Source organism: Electrophorus electricus, chromosome 18 (assembly GCF_041902795.1).
Source record: "Electrophorus electricus isolate QZ-2024a chromosome 18, ASM4190279v1, whole genome shotgun sequence".
In the NCBI taxonomy this organism is placed as follows: domain Eukaryota; kingdom Metazoa; phylum Chordata; class Actinopteri; order Gymnotiformes; family Gymnotidae; genus Electrophorus; species Electrophorus electricus.
In genome coordinates this window covers 1,198,069-1,221,694 of record NC_137514.1, presented here as the reverse complement: position 1 = coordinate 1,221,694, position 23,626 = coordinate 1,198,069, and the positions used below count along the sequence as shown (strand labels likewise).

Genomic DNA, 23,626 nt, shown 5'->3' with positions numbered 1-23,626 from the left:
ATGCTTTTAATCAAATCTAAACATATGCAAACACACACAATAAAAAGAAATAAGGGAACATTGTAAGTCTTCAAAAAGTTCTTAATCCTGAGCAAAACCCCATCACAATCATTGGTATATGGAAGTGGTGCAAACCCTTCAAATGACATAACAGAAAAAGTAATTAAAAGTCTAAAAGCATAGTGCACAGCATTGCACTGTACAAACAAAAAATGGTGTCGTTTCTCCAAGGTGTGATTTTTAAAAATACTCAAAACAAAACATATCACACATGAAGAAACAAGGAACAAAGTAGGAAAAAGAAAAACACCAAGCAAGGTCTCGACAAAAAGCAACATATCAGTACAATGACATAGTAAACATGAGCCATGTGTGAGCTGTACAGAGAACATCAGCCTTAAAGAACATAAAGACCATGCCTCACCACATAGGGTCAAAAGTGAAGTGGCGCAGGACTGAACACTACTGACCAACAAAGAACCATCAAAGGAGTGGGTTATTAACTTATAATTAACTCAACTCAAACTCAACAAGCATGCAGAATAAGCCCAGCGTGCTTCTCCTAGCAGTCCCAGTAAGGCTGAAAAGCCTCTGCTGGTGTACTGGGAGAGGACCAGTGAGTCCTCTGCTGGTGTACTGGGAGAGGACCAGTGAGTCCTCTGCTGGTGTACTGGGAGAGGACCAGTGAGTCCTCTGCTGGTGTACTGGGAGAGGACCAGTGAGTCCTCTGCTGGCGTACTGGGAGAGGACCACTGAGACATCTGCTGATGTACTGGTAAACTCTGGATAAGTCTTACTTTTTTCCATTAACCAGGACAAAGGTTTGTATATCTATTGTTACCTGGAGATACGCATCTAATGTAGGCTGGAGGTACGCATCTAATGTAGGCTGGAGGCATGTATCCTTCATCTGCAGTTAGATTATTTTTTCCTTTAACCAGGACAAAGGTTTATGTATCTAATGTAGGCTGGAGGTATTCTTCATCCGCAGTTAGAATATTTTTATGTAGGATGCAGGTACATATCCTTCATCTCCAGAGTTCTTTCGCACGCGCACCCAACCATCACCATGGTCCTCATCCAATATACTCAGCTGCTCTCCCAACTGTATGCTCAGCTCACCCTTTCTGAAACCTAAGACAAGGGGAGACACAGGAGAGATCCATGAGGCAAGAGACAGGCACAAGAGACACTATGGAGACACCAGATAAAGGGGAGAGACACAGGAGAGAGTGACAAGAAACAGACCCATGAGGCAGAAGATAGGCACATGAAACACAAGGTAAAAGGGGAGAAACAGAGACACAGGAGAGCGGCACCATTAAGAAACCAAGTAAATTGGGGAGACACAGGAGAAGCAGGAGAAGGACAGGGGAGAGAAAGGTGGGACACCAGTAAGAAGAGAGGTAAAAAGGTATAAGAGACACAGGAGAGAAACATGAGCCACCAGGTAAGAAGGGAAAGAGATACATGAGATACATTAGAGAGACATGAGACACCAGTGAGATCCATAAATGTATCAACTCTTACTACAGAATGATGCAACACTGATTGCACTGATTACATTTGTGGTAAAATGTCACCACTTCTCTGACTCTGAGAAGGCTCTTTACGTGTGTGCTGAAAAGCTACTGCTGGTCTTCCTACCGTCAAAGTTGTAGAGTGCCTGGCACTGACCAATCGGCACATCTTCATCAAAGTCATCAAAATCACACTCGTAGATGTTGTCAGCAGGCTCAGGCTCGGAGAAATTCTGTCCCTTTGGAAATACGGAAATACTGGCTGCACTGCACGCGCACACACACACACACACACACACAAAATGCACACAAGTGATTAATAATAATAATAAATTATAAATAATAAATTAAATCATGGCACATTTGCTTTACATGCAGCACAGTGGATTGAAAGATAAACAGCAACTGTGAGGTTAAAGTCAGAGTGACAATGAGATTAGTGGAGAAGTATTTATAGCTATTGATGAAACATCCTACATAATGAAACAAAAACACTCACAGCTTTGTGTTTACTATTTTTACTATTTACTACATTTTACAAAAACAAAGAAGCTACCATAATGCAATAACACACATGATTATGATGTTAATCCAGTAACCCGAGCAGCCGCCCCCATGTTGATGACCTGATGACCTCGCACGCTCAGGCTGTTCTCTGAACCAGCTTCATGAGGTAGACACCTTCTCCATCAGTACTTATAAAATTCTCATGTGCTGACTACTTTTAGCACGAGAGAATAAAGTTCTGAATGAAAACCATTTGCTGAGGGGGAATTTAAAATATATTTTATTTATTTTTTATGTATTTATTTTATATATATTCATATATAAGATATCGATTTTCACTATTTGCCTAAGAAACAAATTTAAGCATAAACTTGTACATTAAGACTTAAATCTTAAAATAAGACTATTGTACATATATACAGGAGAAGATGCAAGTATCTTATATTAAATATTATATTAGATATTATATTAAATATTAGAGCTCCATTAGAGCTTTCCACAGGATTCTGCTTATTCTCATCGTTCTAATAACCACAACATCATAAGCTCTTCTCAGAGGTCATCAGGTAGGCTCCACCCACAACACTTCCAGGAGGTTCAACAGTCTCACCTCTCTCTGAGCACTCGTTAAACAAAAGCCACACCTCTTCAGCACTATGCCACTAGCAAACACAACATATGAAGTCCACGACGGCCTTCCCAGTAACTAAGGCTGTACAGTCCCACTGGCCCTCAGTGCATGCCAGCTCCACATGGACCAGACCCATATTATTACAACAGTGCTCTCCAGCACCATAGATCAATCTTGGCCTCTCCAGGGACTAAATCCACCGGTACTGTTAATGCATGCTGGGTGCCACCGGTTCTGGATATACCATATTACACAGTGACACAACAGCCTCAGCCACTGCAATATTATGGTGCATCACACCAACTAGTCTGCACTCTCCTTATCCACAACCTCTGACTCGTCCTTCAGCCACTTCTGGTAGCTCCTTCACAGTTACTGTTCATTTACAGCCTCTAATGCCAAACTGCACAAGCAATGAAGTGGCAGATCTTATCTTAGTTACCTATCCCCTACTGCTTGTTTCTATGCCTGCCACATGCATCCTTCAGTTTCTTCTATCCTTTTCTATCAGAGTATGTGCACTGTGGGACGAGTAGTTTTTTTTACCCATGTCCTCAAGCAAAAAAATCAAAACGAAACAAAAAACAAAACCTAACATGCATTCAGTCAGGTGTGTCTGTAAGAATGAAATGCTTTACTGCTGTTAGAATTCCTGTCAGCAGAGATTTATGCCTGCATAGGACATCATCTTCTGTGTGCTGCCATAATTCTCCACTGATGTTTTCCACTGTGTATCGTCTACTAATACTGTCCAGTTTCTGAACATTACGTTTTTTGTTTTCATGATAGGCAAATATTCTTTTCAAAAGGTACAGCTGCCTGAAAGGAGAAAGGCATTAAGGAGATTCCAAGAATATGAAAGATTCTGAGATTATGCTAATATTGATTAGATTCCAATAATCTGTTGTTTGTACACTTCCTGTCTGCTCTTCTAACATGGGCCCCTCTACTCTCTCTTTTGGCCACACACACGTCCGGTAAATAACTCATGTCAATCCACAGTAAGTTGGAACACCTCTGACTGCACACAGACTCCATGTGTTCTCTGCTGCTCAGAATTTCTAGCCAGGCACACGAGGTTCACAAAGTGGATACACCCAGACATCCTTATACAGGAATGTCTTCCAAGTACTTATCATTGTCCAAATCTTTGACTGGCACTGTATACAAACAAACACATACACATACCTGGTCTGGTTGTTGTGCATACTGACATCTCCAGTTTCATTCAGCCATGTCTGCAGAAAAACACACACACACAGACACAGAATGTGTTATTGTTAAAGGCAAGGAATGTTCACTCCTTATAGTCATACGATGGTTACAGCTGCCAAGGTCTGTTTAGGAACAATTCTCTCATAAACTTTGCAACAGAGACCTCAGTTTTGTGTGTTAGTGTGTTCTCCACTCGCCCTCCTCTGGGCAGTCTCTTGTTCCTTCAAGCTAGGGATGTTGTTCTGAAATCTGTTGGAGCCATTCTCCCAGTTTGGGGGTCACAGCCCCTAGTGCTCCGATTACTACTGGAACCACAGTTGCCTTCACTCTCCACATCTTCTCCAGCTCTTCTCTCAGCCCTTGCTATTTCTCAAGGTTCTTGTATTCCTTGTTCCTGATGTTGCTAACACTAGGGATTGCCACATCTATCACTACGGCCCTCTTCTGCTGTTTTTTCACCACTACTATGTGTGGTTTTTTAGCCAGTACCATTTTCTACTATTTGCCAGTGGTACATACCGTGCAGGGATTTATCCATTCATGATATTCCCTGTTCCTCCTTATTCCCTTCTTCCTCCGGTTTCTGCTGTCTGAGATACTCACTAAGCACCTTCCACATCTTCAGCTCTTCTTTCAGCCCCTGGTATTCCTCTAGCTTTTCATGTTCCTTGTTCCTGCTGTCACTCAGGATTGCTACATCACTACTATGTCTGGTTGGTAAACCATTACCATCTTGTCTGTCTGTATCTGGAAGTTTCATGGGATTTTAGCTCTGTCATTCTTCTCCACCTTTGGGATGTATTCCACTTTGACCTCGGAAGTTCCAGCCCGTACTCGGCACAGATGTTACCTTCTGGTAGTATTTCCCTCCATTCTGACTACCTTTCTTCGAGCCTCTCATCCTCTACATATATCCTCTCACACTGGGCTTGGTTGTATTTGTATTTGTACCAGTAGCACATTTTTCATCAGATTATCCTTGTCCCCCAGCATCTGACAGGGACCTTGATGACTCGGGCGATGTCTGAGCCTGTGTGACTCTCTTATTCTCATCTTTCACTCTTAATGAGGTAGACAGGCAGCGTTAAGGACCTCACCTAAGGGACCACACTGGAGACATCCTGGACTGAGCTATCCAGCCACTCTCTCTGTCTCTGTGTGTGTGTATTACCTTGTATCTGGTCAGCTCCACCTTCAATCTGTTGATATTGTGTGTCGTCTGGTTGATCTGTGGTTCCAGGCTGGCTGGATCTCCCAGATGAGAATTCTTCTCATAAACCCCTTTCATTTTACTGAGCGCCTCACTGCAGGACAGAAGAGAGAGGGAGAGGAAGAGTGACCGAAAGAAAGGGGGAGAGTGGGAGGGAGGGAGAGAGAGAGAGAGAGAGAGAGAGAGAGAGAGAGAGAGGGTAATCACAAATTCATCACTAGCTTTCCTGCATCATTTACATGCACAAAACTTTGACGAACACACCATTTTCCTTCAAAGTCACAAATATTACAAATGCACCAGGTAAAAGTCAAGTTCAACCTTTATAAGTTGCTAAAGCTTGAAACAGACTCACCACATCTACATTCTGACCTTCACATGCCAATCTAAAAGGCTTTGCTTTTCTCACCTGGTACCAAAACACATTTAGCACACTGTACTGTAGAGTACATGCAGCTGAAGGCCCAGCCTGAGATAACTAGAGACAGAATGAACCACACTATCAGGGCCATTACAGAAGATGCACAGTGTAGAAACAGCTAGCCAAACCTCTCTATAGAACCACTTGCCAGTTCAGCACAGTGGAGGACCTCGACTGGAGGGCCCAAGGGTGCCTGGGAAGAACAATTTTGGACATAAGCCTCCATAAAGGCAGCTGGCCCTCACAGACAGGGAGGTGAGCTCTCTAACTGGAATCACTCCTCAGAGACAGGGAGGGGAGCTCTCTATCTGGACGTTGGTCAAAGCAGATGTAACACAGCTCTGGTACAGACATCTCTTCCCCTTCCCCACAATCGAGAAGGACAGCTTCTCCTGCTCTAACTTAAAATGTTCAACTTCTGTTATCCTGCCCTGGTGAAGGTTGCAGCAGTCGTGCTGAACATTTGGACGTGGCTTAGAAAACATCAGTTAGAAAATAAAGGCTCATCTAGTCCATAATGGCCAACGTTCTGTCTGGGAACCACCATCCATGCTTTCAAAAGTGATCCACAAAACACAAAAAGCAAACATCTTTCAAACTTCAGCAATATCATAAAGAACTGCTGGTATCAGAAGAAACTGCTGGTCACTGTCCAGCCAACATGCGTCAGAAGTGTTGGGAAACCAAGACAAATGCAAGCAGTGTCCCTTTGAAAAGGTGGTTGTGCAGTCTGAAGAGGACAAAACCACAGATTGTTGCCAGTGTTGTCCATCCCAAAAGGAAGGCCTAGATCTGGTCCAGTAGACTCTCAGGAATTAACGACAAGCAACCCCCAGTACAACATCTGGGGGAGGATCCAGTTCCACCTCTAGAATCTGTTCTTTAATTCCACCCAAGTTAATACAGAGAGAGGGAATACATATGTCGGAGTTTCCCATTGCAAAACCAACACTACATAAACCACATCACAAGAGAACCACACCACACCTAAACTTCATCATAACAGAACCAACACCACACCTAAACCTCATCACAACAGAACCACACCACACACAATCCTCATCACAACAAGACACACATGAACCTCATCACAACAGAACCACACACATATAAACCTCAACAGAACTAATCAACACATTTTTAAACCCCACCATGGGAGAACCACACACCAGAGCTACAGGAGTGTCACTTGTCATAGTGATGGTGATGCTACCTTTGGTCCATCTCCTTCTGTAGCTCCTTGGCGATGTCATCGATCTTCTCCTTCAGACGCTTCTTTTTCTGGTCCAATGGCAAGTGAGAGTAATCTTCTACTGGAAGGGGCTACACACACACACACACACACACACACACACACACACACACACACACACACACACACACACACACACAAAATAAACCATTGGTGTATTTTTGGTTTTGTAGCTATTTAATAAATGTCTTAAAAATAAGACAACCAAAAAATCTTAATTACAGGAAATGTTCATTTTAAATTTTAAGGTAAAATAGCTCATACTTTACCGTGTTTTTCTCCAGTGTTGTATTCATCTGTAAGACAGGTAGGGGTAAAGGTTAAAAGCATATTCACACAGTGTTATACTATAATTACACACAGGGGAAGAACATGGGCCTTTGATTCTACTGATAACCTCAGGGACTAGAAGCTACAATTAGAATTCTAGAAATCTAGTTCTACATTGTTACAATATTCTAAGAACACATCATCACAAAGAACACCAAACACAAACACAAATATGAAATAAACCAGACTTTAACGAATCATCGTGACACAATACATTGTGTTGCAAAAATGTAATGGTGTGTATTATGGTGGTGGATAATGTCACATTCTGATTTTATGCCATACAATGCAGTTGCATTGTTTGAACACTCAATTTAACACTAGCACACCTTGGTGTTTTCTTTTAATTGCAGGGACTAAACGTTTATTTTGTTTACAAATTTACACAAGACATTTGTAAATTCTTTGCATTATATATACACTCAAAAAATATTTGCTTTATACATACACTCAAAAAAATCTCATCATGTTTTGTCATTCAAATATTGTGAGAAAATTGAATCTGGAATTCAGTTCTGTGAATCAAACCATGAACAGAATGCAATGAATACACCCCAAGAAATAAATGTATGAGCAAACATGTCAGAACCGAATGTGTCCGACACAAGATTCAAATGAACACCATCATCATCACCTGGACAGCTGCATAGGTAAGCGAGAAGTGTCCCACACTGAATACGGCCACCTCTGGAGATGCCCCGTACTAGAAACTCCCCGCACTGGACATGCTCCACACTTTAGCAGCCAGATGAGTTGGAGCAGTGTTTACACTAGACAGCGCAGCGCGGCGCAGTGCTAACACTAGACGGTGCGGCGCAGTGCAGTGCTAACACTAGACGGTGTGGCGCAGTGCAGTGCAGTGCTAACACTAGACAGCACAGTTTTTACCTTGTTCTTCTTGAACAATTGTTTGATCCGGACTTTTGGTGACCTGTGTACTGAGTTCTCCATGGTTGCAGGTTTAATGCCTTGACTGTAATCTTCAAACTCAACATCAGTTGGGGGTGCTACACCAGACTTATGCTGTTCCATAAGCGTCATGGAGTCCTGAGACACACATACACACACACACACACACACACACACACACACACACACACACACACAGACAGAGAGAAGCATACACATGTAAGTATATGCATACATACACACACTTTATATATGTGTGTGTTTGTGTGAACGCATGTGTGCGTGCGTGCGCGTTTCCGTGCATATGTGTACGTGTGTTTGTGCACGTGTGTGCATATTTGTGTGTGTGTGTGTGTGTGTGTGTGTGAGCATGTGTGTGTGCGTGCGCGTTTCCGTGCATATGTGTACGTGTGTTTGTGCACGTGCGTGCGTATGTGTATGTGTGTGTGTGTGTGCGTATGTGCGTGCGTGTGAGCATGTGTGTGCGTACGTATGTGTGTGTGTGTGTGTGTGAGAGAGTGTGTGTATATACATGCCTGTTTCTCATTGGTCTTGTTGCTAGCTGCGGTGATGGTGTCAAGACTCTTGCTCAGAGAGGGGAGGATCTTCCTCTCTGTGTCTGCGAGGAGGCTGTATCCCTCCGCCAACTTCCTGATCCTCCGCTCATCCATGTCCTGCAGTTTCTGCGAGTCACAAACGGGGGGAAAAGTGGGTCCCACACACATGCACACACACACACACACACACACACACACACACACACACACACACACACACACACACACACACACTGCTTACACCTCTTTAAAATTGGTTTCGTAGTCACCGGAAGTGATGCAATAAAAGAAAGAGGATTTTCCGAGCAGTTGCACTGCAGTGATGAGTGTGGAAGAAAGAGCTAGAAATGTGTAAAGTGAAAGTCTGGCTAGATGGAGATGCCACGACAGGATAAACTTTAGATAAGGACAGTCTGAGAGGATGGTGGGAAATAGGACAGTCTGAGAGGATTGTAGGAGCTACATTACAGGGTTTAGCGATTTTATGGAGATTTTATGAAGAAGAACAGAAAGCATTTAATAGGCCAAAAATATGTGTGCATGTGTATGTGTGTGAGTGAGGGCTGTGTGTGTGTGTGTGTGTATGTGAGTGTGTACTCACATTAAATATAGCAGGGGTCTCAGTGTGATAGAAGCTATTCTGCATCTTGTTGTATTTCTGGAGCTGGGCGGCGTATTCATTCTTACACTCGTCAGCTGTGTGTGTGCGCTGGTGGGCAATCATCCTGACCTGGGTCACAAACAAACACACACACACATTAAAAAAAAATAAAAAATAAATTAAAAATAAATAAATAATATATATATATATATATATATATATATATATATATATATATATATATATATATATATATATAGGTAAGTGACTGCAGTAAGAGATGTAGAGATATTCAAAATTGTAGTAAAGTACACAGTTTTCAGAGAAACAGAACATTTCAGACAGATGTCTTTCATCAGCTGACAACATGACAGTCACCAGTCACACACAAACACACTCACACACACTTTCACACACACAGGCCAATCAGCCACTTTATTAGGTACACCTGTACACCTGTGTTAACTGCACGATAACACAAATGTAATCATGGTCAAGATGCATCAGAATAGGGAAGAAAGGTGATTTAAGTGACATAACACCATACCCAAGTGGCTGGCATAGTGTACAGAAACATCTGTGCTGAGTACGGGCAGGAGGTTCTTAGGTCAAAGTGGAATACACTTCCAAAGGTGGTGGAGAATGACCGAGCTAATATCCTATGGGACATCTAGATACAGACTAACAAAATGGTAATGGCTAACCAACCAGACATAGTAGTGATGGGCAAACAGCAGAAGAGGGCCATAATTATAGATGTAGCAATCCTGAATGATAGCAACATCAGGAACAAGGAACACGAAAAGCTCGACCTTCAAACTGGGAGACGAGAGCCAACACATCCCAGGAACAATATCTGAGATCTCGGTCCAGAAGAGTGCACTACTGGGAACAGCTAATATACTACAGGCTCCTAAGCTTCTTGTAAAGGACCCGAGCTTGAAGGAAAAAGACCTAACATCTAAAATATACTGTATGTGCACCTTGTCAGCTTTGGTTGAGCTTGGGTCTTGTTCGAGTTTCTCTCTCTAATCTGTGTGTGTATGTGTGTGTGTTTACCTTGTCTACATCAGCTTTGGTTGAACCAGGGTCCTGTTCAGTTTTCTCTACTTGCTGATTGACTTTTTCTGCTTCTTTCCACTCCTTTTCAAAACGCTTCTTACACTATGTGCACACACACACACACACACACACACACACACACACACACACACACACACACACACACAACAAGCAGAGAGAGACACACTCACAAAACAGGTTTTGACATCACATCTAAGACATTTGTAAATTTGCAATGTACAAATCAGAACACACATATACACACACACAAATATGCACATTAACACTTACAGCCTCAAGATGTTTGAAGTTCAACTCAAGGTTTTGTTGGGCTTTCTTAACATCAGCCAGATACTGGAAGAGAGAAAGAGAAAAGATGTCAACCTGTCGCTATCTGCAGACCATCTGCCCACACCGGTGTCTCTCTGGAGTCTCTGCATATCATCTTTCATCCCTTTCTCTTTTGCCCTTTTATCACTCCTCTCTTATTCTTTTCCATGGACCCAGATTCTCTCTCTCTCACTCCCTCCTGCTCTCCCCCTCTCTCTCCATGTCTTTCTCGCTCTTTCTCCATGTCCCTCCCCAATCTTCTTTGAGCTCTTTGAGATTTCTCCCCACTCTCTCTTACACTCTTGCGCTCTTGTTTGAGCTCTTGGAGATATCTGGTGAGCTCCACACAGATGTTGATGCTCAGGTTCTCCGACAGAAGCTCCCTTTGACTCGCATACTCATTCATCTCGTTCACCACCTCCTGAAAGGCCTGCTGATAGGTGAACCAACAGCCAGACAGGAAGACAGCATATAACTGTCTCACCTCCAGACAGTAACTGTCTCACCACCAGGTAAGACAGTGACATACTCAGGTAATTAATATCAAGAAGAAAAACATTTCAACTGTAAAATCCCTTTTTTGAAATAAACTTGAGGGAAATCCAGAAGGAGAAATATACTGTAATATACCACTGATACTGTTAATCTACAAGAATCTAACAATGAATCATTAATGAAATACCCCATTACTCTTTATAGCCAGACACACTGTTCAGCTTGAACTGTGATGCCAGTACTGATCTCAGTTTGCAAATATGTATAACAATCACACTGAAATACAAAACACTTGAGAAAATGTGCAAATACACACACACAGACTCACACACACAAATACACAAACACACATGCTCACTTTATTTCTTGGTCCTCTTTGTTGCCCCGTCTTGAATACTTTTTAGAGAGTGACCTGTAGATGAAGCACACAGTGACGCACGTGTGAATAATGACCTCTATGAGTGACCATCTGTGTGACCACAAGCTTTGAGTTTCAGCTGCTTTCACTAACCACAGGCTGGTGGTGAGAGAAAAAACAAGAACAACAAAAAGAGTATTCAGACTCTCCTTCTCCACAGACCCTTCAGAACACTGAGTCTGTCCTACCAGCCCTGTCTGATCAGAACACTGAGTCTGTCCTACCAGCCCTGTCTGATCAGAACACTGAGTCTGTCCTACCAGCCCTGTCTGATCAGAACACTGAGTCTGTCCTACCAGCCCTGTCTGATCAGAACACTGAGTCTGTCCTACCAGCCCTGTCTGATCAGAACACTGAGTCTGTCCTACCAGCCCTGCCTGATCAGAACACTGAGTCTGTCCTACCAGCCCTGCCTGATCAGAACACTGAGTCTGTCCTACCAGCCCTGCCTGATCAGAACACTGAGTCTGTCCTACCAGCCCTGCCTGATCAGAACACTGAGTCTGTCCTACCAGCCCTGCCTGATCAGAACACTGAGTCTGTCCTACCAGCCCTGTCTGATCAGAACACTGAGTCTGTCCTACCAGCCCTGTCTGATCAGAACACTGAGTCTGTCCTACCAGCCCTGTCTGATCAGAACACTGAGTCTGTCCTACCAGCCCTGCCTGATCAGAACACTGAGTCTGTCCTACCAGCCCTGCCTGATCAGAACACTGAGTCTGTCCTACCAGCCCAGTCTGATCAGAACACTGAGTCTGTCCTACCAGCCCAGTCTGATCAGAACTCGCTAACCAGGACTGTCAGCATGATGAGCAATAAGTCATATACATATACATATATATATACATATACATATATATATATATATATATATATATATATATATATATATATATATATATATATATATATATATAGATATATAGATATATATATATAAAATCATATGACCACGAGTTTATGTTTATGAAATATAAATTTCAAATACAGATGTTTCATATATGCCTCATTTTATATGCTTATAATTTTAGATTTGGCACATTCTGAGCCTATACTATATAAACATGTTTGTAATATGAAGTGTGTGAGGGAAACAGCAGCTCAGCTGTGCATGTGTGGAGGGGAGCACACACACCTTCTCTAAATCAAATACCAGCTTGCTTTCAGCTTCTCATATTAGTACTTGAAACATTCCTGTGCCTTAACAGATACCTGTGTCTTATACTCACATGAACGTGCACACATGCACATACATGCATACGCACATACATGCACATGCACATGCCTAGAGACTTACAGACACGCACGCACGCGCACACGCACACGCACACGCACACACACACACACACACACACACACACAGAGTCTTGCCTGAGCTGTTTGGCATAGTTCTGTTCAATCTCTGTTCTCTCTTTGACAAACTTCACGTAGCGTTCCAGCAGCTCTAGTCCTGACTGGGTGTGTTTCTCCATCACGTCATGTTGGTCCTGTGAGATACCCCCCCCCCCCCCCCACACACACACACACGTGCAGAAACACATATACACAAGGACACAAACATATGCAGAAACACATAAACACATGAGCAGAAACATACTTAAGCATTCAGAATACACTGGAGTCAGGTTGTGTAAATGCTATCATTTACCGTGTGTGTAAGGGTGTGTGCATCCATGCACATGTGTGCATACATACATGTGTATGTGTGTTCATCCATGTACATTTGTGCATATGTACATATGTGTGTGCGGGTTTGTGCATACATACATGTGTGTGTGCTCACCTACATGTTCTGTGTGTGTATGTGCATATGGGTATGGGTGTGTGTATGGGTATGTGTATACATGTGTTTGTGGGGGCTGAATGCACTTTTTTGGCAGTTGCATCATTACTCTGACCTGAGGTCATGCTTTAATGTGTCAACTCCCCAAAACATCCCACAAACACACACACACACACACACACACACACACACACACACACACACAATCCTGTCACACAGGTAGATATGAGAGGTATATTCTCACTGAAACATTCACACCCACACAACCTCTCATACACCTTCCACACACACACGCGTGTGCACATTCATATGGAAATAAGACTTGCTTGTGTGCATGTAACTACACCTTCCAGCTACTAGGCTGTAGAAATCTGATAAGAGAAATCTAGTTTTACAGGAAATACACAACACCTCTCCCTCGCTCCCTCCCTCCGTGTGGGTTACTGGATGCCTCCCTTGATCTTTCCTTGTGCCGCCACGGCTCTCTGAACGACGGCACCTTACGCTTCTTAGATTTCTGCCCAAACCTGTCTAACACTCATCCATCAGGCCAATCCCCCGGGAGGTTTCAAACCCACCACTCGGGCATCCCGATGACACAGACACGTTTAACCGTAACCTGGACTGAATTAAAACGCAAAGCAATTACTGAAAATCAATCAAACGTAAAGATTCTACAACAGCGCCAAAACGAGGGTATGTATGTCGGAGCGTCCATATTTGAAAGGCATGTTAACTCGTTTTCAGTTTTAGAGATTGTTTTGCAAGTTAAAAGGCTCCGTGTCTTAAGCAACACCAACTCTCCCTCGATGTAAAACGACGTGTTGAGAAGATGCTCCAGAAACCAGTTTAAGCATTCGACCATTACAGCCAATACAAAACTGCAGTAACGAGTAACCTTGCATCGACCATGACATAGCCTACTGTACATACACTGGCAGAGAACAGAGGTGGACTATCCAATCTGTCAAATCCTCATAGTTACTGTGATTTGTCCTTACTGAAGGTGAAAACTACAAGTTTGCTTGTTACTGGAGCCGTTAAATGTCGCTGACTGGAGGAAATCGCTTACCTGTCAGGTACGTAGCTGGAGGAAACGGCTCCCTGACTCGCTTTTGGCGCACGTATTTAAATAATTTAAGGGAAAGGAAAAGAAGGATCCTGACAAAAGGAACATAACTAAAGAAACTTACCCAAAGCGCTTTACCCCAATCCATGTCTCCGTGATTTCCGAAAGAAGCTCGATTGTCCGAAAACTGATACAACACGATAACCCCCCGCAAGGCCCGGTTTAGTAACGCTTATTGGTTCTGCACATTGTCCTTTTCGCGTAGCTCTTACGGGTTTGTGGGTTCTTTTGCTGTCTCTTTGGAAGGGCGGTATTCACTCATCCAGTCCCCAAAGACGCACGACTGTGTCTTAAAGGAACGTCGCCCGCTGGATTTCTAAAGAACGCACACGCAAAATCTGAACGCTTCGGATGATTGCACACTACTGAAACTTTTCCCAGGATAAGTTCTGAATTGCCTAAAAAATGTCCAAAAACCGATTATGACCGATTTAAAAAAAATGTGACCGCCATTACACTGACATCTTCCGGCTAAATAAGGAATCGCATGCAAAAGCCAGAACGCAACAGTGGCGTATTAGCATGCAAATGGATTCGTGCCCAGTTTAAATGTATTAGCTACTTTACTTTTCACGTTGAATGCGTGAGCAGGATGACGAGCAAACCCTCTGTTGTAGTGTTTCCCGTCGTTTGACCTCGTAACTGAAAAATAATTATGGTTAATTTAAAACAAAACGCTACATTTAAAACAAAAAAGTGTGGTTTGATATCATTGAAATTCTAAGAAAAAAAATGTTTAGCTAGTTACGCCGCTATAAACTACAGTCAGCAGCAAAATAAATGCAGCACTGCACTGAACTCATGCATTCCTGAACTACACATATTATAAAGATTATAAAGGTTTCAAGTTTATAAAAATTAAGGTTTGTGTTTTTAGCCGTCTACTTTACTAAATAAGACAGTTTACAACTGATTACACTCATATCGTTAAGTGTAGTCCTATGGAAGATCAGTAACAAAAGTGGAGCCCCTCTATGTTGGCAGACTATTACTGGACACGGAAGAAGGATGTTAAAGATTGTACATATTTTAACTGTAATAACAGCCTTATTTATGAATTATTAATATATACTATATAGTAGTGTATAATGTATATCAGTAGTATATATTGTAAAAAAAATTTTTTACTTAAAACCATGCTCTTATGTTTTTCCAGAGCTCTCTGTGTGTGTGTCTGTGTCTGTGTGTGTGTGTGTGTGTGTGTGTGTGTGTGTGTGTGTGTGTGTGTGTGTGTGTATACGCACGCAGTGCAGTGCTAACACTAGACAGCACAGTTTTTACCTTGTTCTTCTTGAACAATTGTTTGATCTGGACTTTTGGTGACCTGTGTACTGAGTTCTCCATGGTTGCAGGTTTAATGCCTGGACTGTAATCTTCAAACTCAACATCAGTTGGGGGTGCTACACCAGACTTATGCTGTTCCATAAGCGTCATGGAGTCCTGAGACACACATACACACACACACACACACACACACACACACAGAAGCATACACATGTAAGTATACACATACACACACACACTTTATATATGTGTGTGTTTGTGTGAACGCATGTGTGTGTGTGTGTGCGTATGTGCGTGCGTGTGAGCATGTGTGTGCGTACGTATGTGTGTGTGTGTGTGTGTGTGAGAGAGTGTGTGTATATACATGCCTGTTTCTCGTTGGTCTTGTTGCTAGCTGCGGTGATGGTGTCAAGACTCTTGCTCAGAGAGGGGAGGATCTTCCTCTCTGTGTCTGCGAGGAGGCTGTATCCCTCCGCCAACTTCCTGATCCTCCGCTCATCCATGTCCTGCAGTTTCTGCGAGTCACAAACGGGGGGAAAAGTGGGTCCCACACGCACACACACACACACACACACACACACACACACACTGCTTACACCTCTTTAAAATTGGTTTCGTAGTCACCGGAAGTGATGCAATAAAAGAAAGAGGATTTTCCGAGCAGTTGCACTGCAGTGATGAGTGTGGAAGAAAGAGCTAGAAATGTGTAAAGTGAAAGTCTGGCTAGATGGAGATGCCACGACAGGATAAACTTTAGATAAGGACAGTCTGAGAGGATGGTGGGAAATAGGACAGTCTGAGAGGATTGTAGGAGCTACATTACAGGGTTTAGCGATTTTATGGAGATTTTATGAAGAAGAACAGAAAGCATTTAATAGGCCAAAAATATGTGTGCATGTGTATGTGTGTGATTGAGGGCTGTGTGTGTGTGTGTATGTGTGTGTGTACTCACATTAAATATAGCAGGGGTCTCAGTGTGATAGAAGCTATTCTGCATCTTGTTGTATTTCTGGAGCTGGGCGGCGTATTCATTCTTACACTCGTCAGCTGTGTGTGTGCGCTGGTGGGCAATCATCCTGACCTGGGTCACAAACAAACACACACACACACTAAAAATAAATAAATAAATAAAAAATAAAATTTTTTTAAAAAAAATAATAATAAAAAAAAAATAAAATAAAATAAATAATAAAAAAAAATATATATATATATATATATATATATATATATATATATATAGGTGAGTGACTGCAGTAAGAGATGTAGAGATATTCAAAATTGTAGTAAAGTACACAGTTTTCAGAGAAACAGAACATTTCAGACAGATGTCTTTCATCAGCTGACAACATGACAGTCACCAGTCACACACAAACACACACTTTCACACACACAGGCCAATCAGCCACTTTATTAGGTACACCTGTACACCTGTGTTAACTGCACGATAACACAAATGTAATCATGGTCAAGATGCATCAGAATGGGGAAGAAAGGTGATTTAAGTGACATAACACCATACCCAAGTGGCTGGCATAGTGTACAGAAACATCTGTGCTGAGTACGGGCAGGAGGTTCTTAGGTCAAAGTGGAATACACTTCCAAAGGTGGTGGAGAATGACCGAGCTAATATCCTATGGGACATCTAGATACAGACTAACAAAATGGTAATGGCTAACCAACCAGACATAGTAGTGATGGGCAAACAGCAGAAGAGGGCCATAATTATAGATGTAGCAATCCTGAATGATAGCAACATCAGGAACAAGGAACACGAAAAGCTCAACCCTCAAACTGGGAGACGAGAGCCAACACATCCCAGGAACAATATCTGAGATCTCGGTCCAGAAGAGTGCACTACTGGGAACAGCTAATATACTACAGGCTCCTAAGCTTCTTGTAAAGGACCCGAGCTTGAAGGAAAAAGACCTAACATCTAAAATATACTGTATGTGCACCTTGTCAGCTTTGGTTGAGCTTGGGTCTTGTTCGAGTTTCTCTCTCTAATCTGTGTGTGTATGTGTGTGTGTTTACCTTGTCTACATCAGCTTTGGTTGAACCAGGGTCCTGTTCAGTTTTCTCTACTTGCTGATTGACTTTTTCTGCTTCTTTCCACTCCTTTTCAAAACGCTTCTTACACTATGTGCACACACACACACACACACATACACACACACACACACACACACACGCATGCACATATGCATGCGCACGCACACATGCACACATACACACGCACATGCACACACGCACACACACAAATACACAGACGCATGCACACATGCATGCACAAAGCATTTGGAATGCACATATGAATGCACATTTGGAGTGCTCACACACACACACACACAAACAAGCAGAGAGAGACACACTCACAAAACAGGTTTTGACATCACATCTAAGACGTTTGTAAATTTGCAATGTACAAATCAGAACACACATATACACACACACAAATATGCACATTAACACTTACAGCCTCAAGATGTTTGAAGTTCAACTCAAGGTTTTGTTGGGCTTTCTTAACATCAGCCAGATACTGGAAGAGAGAAAGAGAAAAGATGTCAACCTGTCGCTATCTGCAGACCATCTGCCCACACCGGTGTCTCTCTGGAGTCTCTGCATATCATCTTTCATCCCTTTCTCTTTTGCCCTTTTATCACTCCTCTCTTATTCTTTTCCATGGACCCAGATTCTCTCTCTCTCACTCCCTCCTGCTCTCCCCCTCTCTCTCCATGTCTTTCTCGCTCTTTCTCCATGTCCCTCCCCAATCTTCTTTGAGCTCTTTGAGATTTCTCCCCACTCTCTCTTACACTCTTGCGCTCTTGTTTGAGCTCTTGGAGATATCTGGTGAGCTCCACACAGATGTTGATGCTCAGGTTCTCCGACAGACGCTCCCTTTGACTCGCATACTCATTCATCTCGTTCACCACCTCCTGAAAGGCCTGCTGATAGGTGAACCTGATAACAGCCAGACAGGAAGACAGCATATAACTGTCTCACCTCCAGACAGTAACTGTCTCACCACCAGGTAAGACAGTGACATACTCAGGTAATTAATATCAAGAAGAAAAACATTTCAACTGTAAAATCCCTTTTTTGAAATAAACTTGAGGGAAATCCAGAAGGAGAAATATACTGTAATATACCACTGATACTGTTAATCTACAAGAATCTAACAATGAATCATTAATGAAATAGCCCATTACTCTTTATAGCCAGACACACTGTTCAGCTTGAACTGTGATGCCAGTACTGATCTCAGTTTGCAAATATGTATAACAATCACACTGAAATACAAAACACTTGAGAAAATGTGCAAATACACACACACAGACTCACACACACAAATACACAAACACACATGCTCACTTTATTTCTTGGTCCTCTTTGTTGCCCCGTCTTGAATACTTTTTAGAGAGTGACCTGTAGATGAAGCACACAGTGACGCACGTGTGAATAATGACCTCTATGAGTGACCATCTGTGTGACCACAAGCTTTGAGTTTCAGCTGCTTTCACTAACCACAGGCTGGTGGTGAGAGAAAAAACAAGAACAACAAAAAGAGTATTCAGACTCTCCTTCTCCACAGACCCTTCAGAACACTGAGTCTGTCCTACCAGCCCTGTCTGATCAGAACACTGAGTCTGTCCTACCAGCCCTGTCTGATCAGAACACTGAGTCTGTCCTACCAGCCCTGTCTGATCAGAACACTGAGTCTGTCCTACCAGCCCTGTCTGATCAGAACACTGAGTCTGTCCTACCAGCCCTGCCTGATCAGAACACTGAGTCTGTCCTACCAGCCCTGCCTGATCAGAACACTGAGTCTGTCCTACCAGCCCTGCCTGATCAGAACACTGAGTCTGTCCTACCAGCCCTGTCTGATCAGAACACTGAGTCTGTCCTACCAGCCCTGTCTGATCAGAACACTGAGTCTGTCCTACCAGCCCTGTCTGATCAGAACACTGAGTCTGTCCTACCAGCCCTGTCTGATCAGAACACTGAGTCTGTCCTACCAGCCCTGCCTGATCAGAACACTGAGTCTGTCCTACCAGCCCTGCCTGATCAGAACACTGAGTCTGTCCTACCAGCCCAGTCTGATCAGAACTCGCTAACCAGGACTGTCAGCATGATGAGCAATAAGTCATATATATATATATAAAATCATATGACCACGAGTTTATGTTTATGAAATATAAATTTCAAATACAGATGTTTCATATATGCCTCATTTTATATGCTTATAATTTTAGATTTGGCACATTCTGAGCCTATACTATATAAACATGTTTGTAATATGAAGTGTGTGAGGGAAACACCAGTTCAGGTGGGTATGTGTGGAGGGGGGGCACACACACCTTCCCTAAATCAAATACCAGCTTGCTTTCAGTTTCTCATATTAGTCCTTGAAACATACCTGTGCCTTAACACATACCTGTGTCTCATGCTCACATGAACATGCACACATGCACATACATGCATACGCACATACATGCACATACACATGCCTAGAGACTCACACAGACACGCACGCACACACACACGCACGTACACACACACGCACACACAGAGTCTTGCCTGAGCTGTTTGGCATAGCTCTGTTCAATCTCTGTTCTCTCTTTGACAAACTTCACGTAGCGTTCCAGTAGCTCTAGTCCTGACTGGGTGTGTTTCTCCATCACGTCATGTTGATCCTGTGAGATACCCCCCCCCCCCCCACACACACACACACACGTGCAGAAACACATATACACAAGGACACAAACATATGCAGAAACACATAAACACAAGAGCAGAAACATGCTTAAGCATTCACAATACACTGGAGTCAGGTTGTGTAAATGCTATCATTTACCGTGTGTGTAAGGGTGTGTGCATCCATGCACATGTGTGCATACATACATGTGTATGTGTGTTCATCCATGTACATTTGTGCATACGTACATATGTGTGTGCGGGTTTGTGCATACATACATGTGTGTGTGCTCACCTACATGTTCTGTGTGTGTATGTGCATATGGGTATGGGTGTGTGTATGGGTATGTGTATACATGTGTTTGTGGGGGCGAATGCACTTTTTTTGGCAGTTGCATCATTACTGACCTGAGGTCATGCTTTAATGTGTCAACTCCCCAAAACATCCCACAAACACACACACACACACAGTCCTGGCACACAGGTCAGTTGGCACACAACCAATCTGTCAAATCCTCATAGTTACTGTGATTTGTCCTTACTGAAGGTGAAAACTACAAGTTTGCTTGTTACTGGAGCCGTTAAATGTCGCTGACTGGAGGAAATCGCTTACCTGTCAGGTACGTAGCTGGAGGAAACGGCTCCCTGACTCGCTTTTGGCGCACGTATTTAAATAATTTAAGGGAAAGGAAAAGAAGGATCCTGACAAAAGGAACATAACTAAAGAAACTTACCCAAAGCGCTTTACCCCAATCCATGTCTCCGTGATTTCCGAAAGAAGCTCGATTGTCCGAAAACTGATACAACACGATAACCCCCCGCAAGGCCCGGTTTAGTAACGCTTATTGGTTCTGCACATTGTCCTTTTCGCGTAGCTCTTACGGGTTTGTGGGTTCTTTTGCTGTCTCTTTGGAAGGGCGGTATTCACTCATCCAGTCCCCAAAGACGCACGACTGTGTCTTAAAGGAACGTCGCCCGCTGGATTTCTAAAGAACGCACACGCAAAATCTGAACGCTTCGGATGATTGCACACTACTGAAACTTTTCCCAGGATAAGTTCTGAATTGCCTAAAAAATGTCCAAAAACCGATTATGACCGATTTAAAAAAAATGTGACCGCCATTACACTGACATCTTCCGGCTAAATAAGGAATCGATCGCATGCAAAAGCCAGAACGCAACAGTGGCGTATTAGCATGCAAATGGATTCGTGCCCAGTTTAAATGTATTAGCTACTTTACTTTTCACGTTGAATGCGTGAGCAGGATGACGAGCAAACCCTCTGTTGTAGTGTTTCCCGTCGTTTGACCTCGTAACTGAAAAATAATGATGGTTAATTTAAAACAAAACGCTACATTTAAAACAAAAAAGTGTGGTTTGATATCATTGAAATTCTAAGAAAAAAAATGTTTAGCTAGTTACGCCGCTATAAACTACAGTCAACAGCAAAATAAATGCAGCACTGCACTGAACTCATGCATTCCTGAACTACACATATTATAAAGATTATAAAGGTTTCAATTTTATAAAAATTAAGGTTTGTGTTTTTAGCCGTCTACTTTACTAAATAAGACAGTTTACAACTGATTACACTCATATCGTTAAGTGTAGTCGTCCTATGGAAGATCAGTAACAAAAGTGGAGCCCCTCTATGTTGGCAGAGTATTACTGGACACGGAAGAAGGATGTAAAAGATTGTACATATTTTAACTGTAATAACAGCCTTATTTATGAATGATTAATATATACTATATAGTAGTGTATAATGTATATTAGTAGTATATAATATATTGTAAAAATTGTGTGTGTGTATATATATATATATATATATATATATATATATATATATATATATATATATATATATATATATATATATATATAATTAATTATTATTATTAATAAGTTCCATGAAGTCAACTACTTGAGCAGGTTTTTTACTTCTACTTGAGTAACTATTATTTTAAAGTAACAGTACTTTTACTTGAGTACAGTTTTTGGCTACTCACTCTCACTCACTCACTCACTCACTCACTCTATCTATCTCTCTCTCTCTCTCTCTCTCTCTCTCTCTCTCTAATCAAAGTGTGGATGAGGGACCACCATATGAAGACCCTGTCATGGCTAGCCCAATCTCCAGACCTGAACCCCATTGAAAACCTCTGGAATGTGATGAAGAGGAAGATGGATGGGCACAAGCCATCCAACAAAGCCGAGCTCCTGGAATTTCTGTGCCAGGAGTGGCGTAAAGTTACCCAACAGCAATGTGAAAGACTGGTGGAAAGCATGCCAAGATGCATGAAAGCTGTGAAATCAGGGTTATTCTACCAAAAATTGATTTCTTGACTCATCCTAAGTTGAAATATTAGTACTGTGTTGTTTATAATTGAATATGATCTTGTTTTCTTTGCATTATTTGTGGTCTGAAATTTCTGTAACTGTTTTGTTATTTTGACCATTAGACATTTTCATAAAAAACATGCTCTAAAATACAAAATATTTATCTGGAATTTGGAAGAAATGTTGCCAGTAGTTAATAGAATAAAACAAAACTGCTCAGCCTGGTCACAGACACCCATCAATTGTGAAACTAGAGAGTAGTGGTAGTGGTCTCATAACTGTATATATATAATCATATATAACTGTATATATAATCATATATAACAATGATAATGGCAAAGAAATTATAATATAGTGTTGATAATGATATTGTTGTGTGTATTGCATTTCATGATTTTCTGCTGTCATTTTCCAGGTTGGCACAAATTCCTCTGCATATGTTAATAAACAAAAAAACCTGAACATGCCAAGTACGTGCCTACTTCTGTATTGTACTGTCTAAGGAGGTCACAGTCTGCACCTGCCATCTATTCTACCACAGGTACACCTGTGTGGATTATACCTGCTGCTGCTACTAAGTTTTTCTGCATGTGCTGCATTTATTTCCACCATCATGGAGCGTAGCTGAGTTGTTTTACCACCATTATACAAACAAATCATCTACATGCTTAGCTCTAACACATTCCCCAGGAGTAGGGCTGGAGTTAAACCCTGTAGGGTTATAGATCGCCAGCAGTAGGGTTGGAACCAAAGCTCCTTTCTCAGTTGAATGTAGCTCAGAGGACAGAGTTAAAGAGAAATGAAACATGTGGAGATATAAACAACCAAGTTCATACGAGGGAATCAACCCTCAAACCTCTAAACACCAAAGGATTTTAATTCAATTTAATGTACAAAAATAATTGTCTATAGTTTCCTGTGAAATGATTGAGTTGGCAAT

At 42.1% G+C, this 23,626-nt stretch overlaps 1 protein-coding gene and 1 long non-coding RNA gene across 3 annotated transcripts; one reads left to right on the top strand and one right to left on the bottom strand.

The window, feature by feature from the left end:
• trip10b (thyroid hormone receptor interactor 10b) lies at positions 1–21,407 on the bottom strand. Of its 2 annotated transcripts, XM_081701356.1 has the most exons (23): positions 21,081–21,407; positions 20,230–20,345; positions 19,024–19,077; positions 18,465–18,612; positions 18,128–18,190; positions 17,686–17,790; positions 16,607–16,735; positions 16,023–16,169; positions 15,652–15,810; positions 12,830–12,945; positions 11,399–11,452; positions 10,844–10,991; positions 10,507–10,569; positions 10,213–10,317; positions 9,154–9,282; positions 8,532–8,678; positions 7,975–8,133; positions 7,026–7,052; positions 6,718–6,827; positions 5,045–5,177; positions 3,847–3,896; positions 1,648–1,787; positions 134–1,134 (listed from the first exon to the last, which is right to left on the bottom strand). In XM_081701356.1, exons 1-23 carry the CDS (start codon positions 21,102–21,104, stop codon positions 992–994), a joined length of 2,469 nt encoding a protein of 822 aa, XP_081557482.1. In that variant the 5' UTR covers positions 21,105–21,407; the 3' UTR covers positions 134–991. The 2 variants fall into 2 exon arrangements, with proteins under 2 accessions (XP_035391064.1, XP_081557482.1); XM_035535171.2 differs by lacking the exons at positions 15,652–15,810; positions 16,023–16,169; positions 16,607–16,735; ... (4 more) ...; positions 20,230–20,345; positions 21,081–21,407 and adding an exon at positions 14,435–14,855 and having other exon boundaries at positions 1–1,134.
• Positions 13,824–16,184, top strand: LOC145652070 (uncharacterized). The gene is made up of 4 exons (XR_014118266.1): positions 13,824–13,937; positions 14,248–14,320; positions 15,723–15,867; positions 16,049–16,184. It is a non-coding gene; the product is annotated as an uncharacterized LOC145652070 (long non-coding RNA).
• Positions 21,408–23,626: the final 2,219 nt, after the last annotated feature.

Bases quoted from the DNA above. Each gene is read 5' to 3' on its own strand.
- trip10b (XM_081701356.1), bottom strand. From the start codon at position 21,104: ATGGATTGGGGTAAAGCGCTTTGG. The intron at 20,346-21,080 runs GTAAGTTTCTTT...GGTATCTCACAG, and splicing joins ATTGGGGTAAAGCGCTTTGG to GATCAACATGACGTGATGGA. The intron at 9,283-10,212 runs GTAAACACACAC...TTTGTGACCCAG, and splicing joins CCAAAGCTGATGTAGACAAG to GTCAGGATGATTGCCCACCA.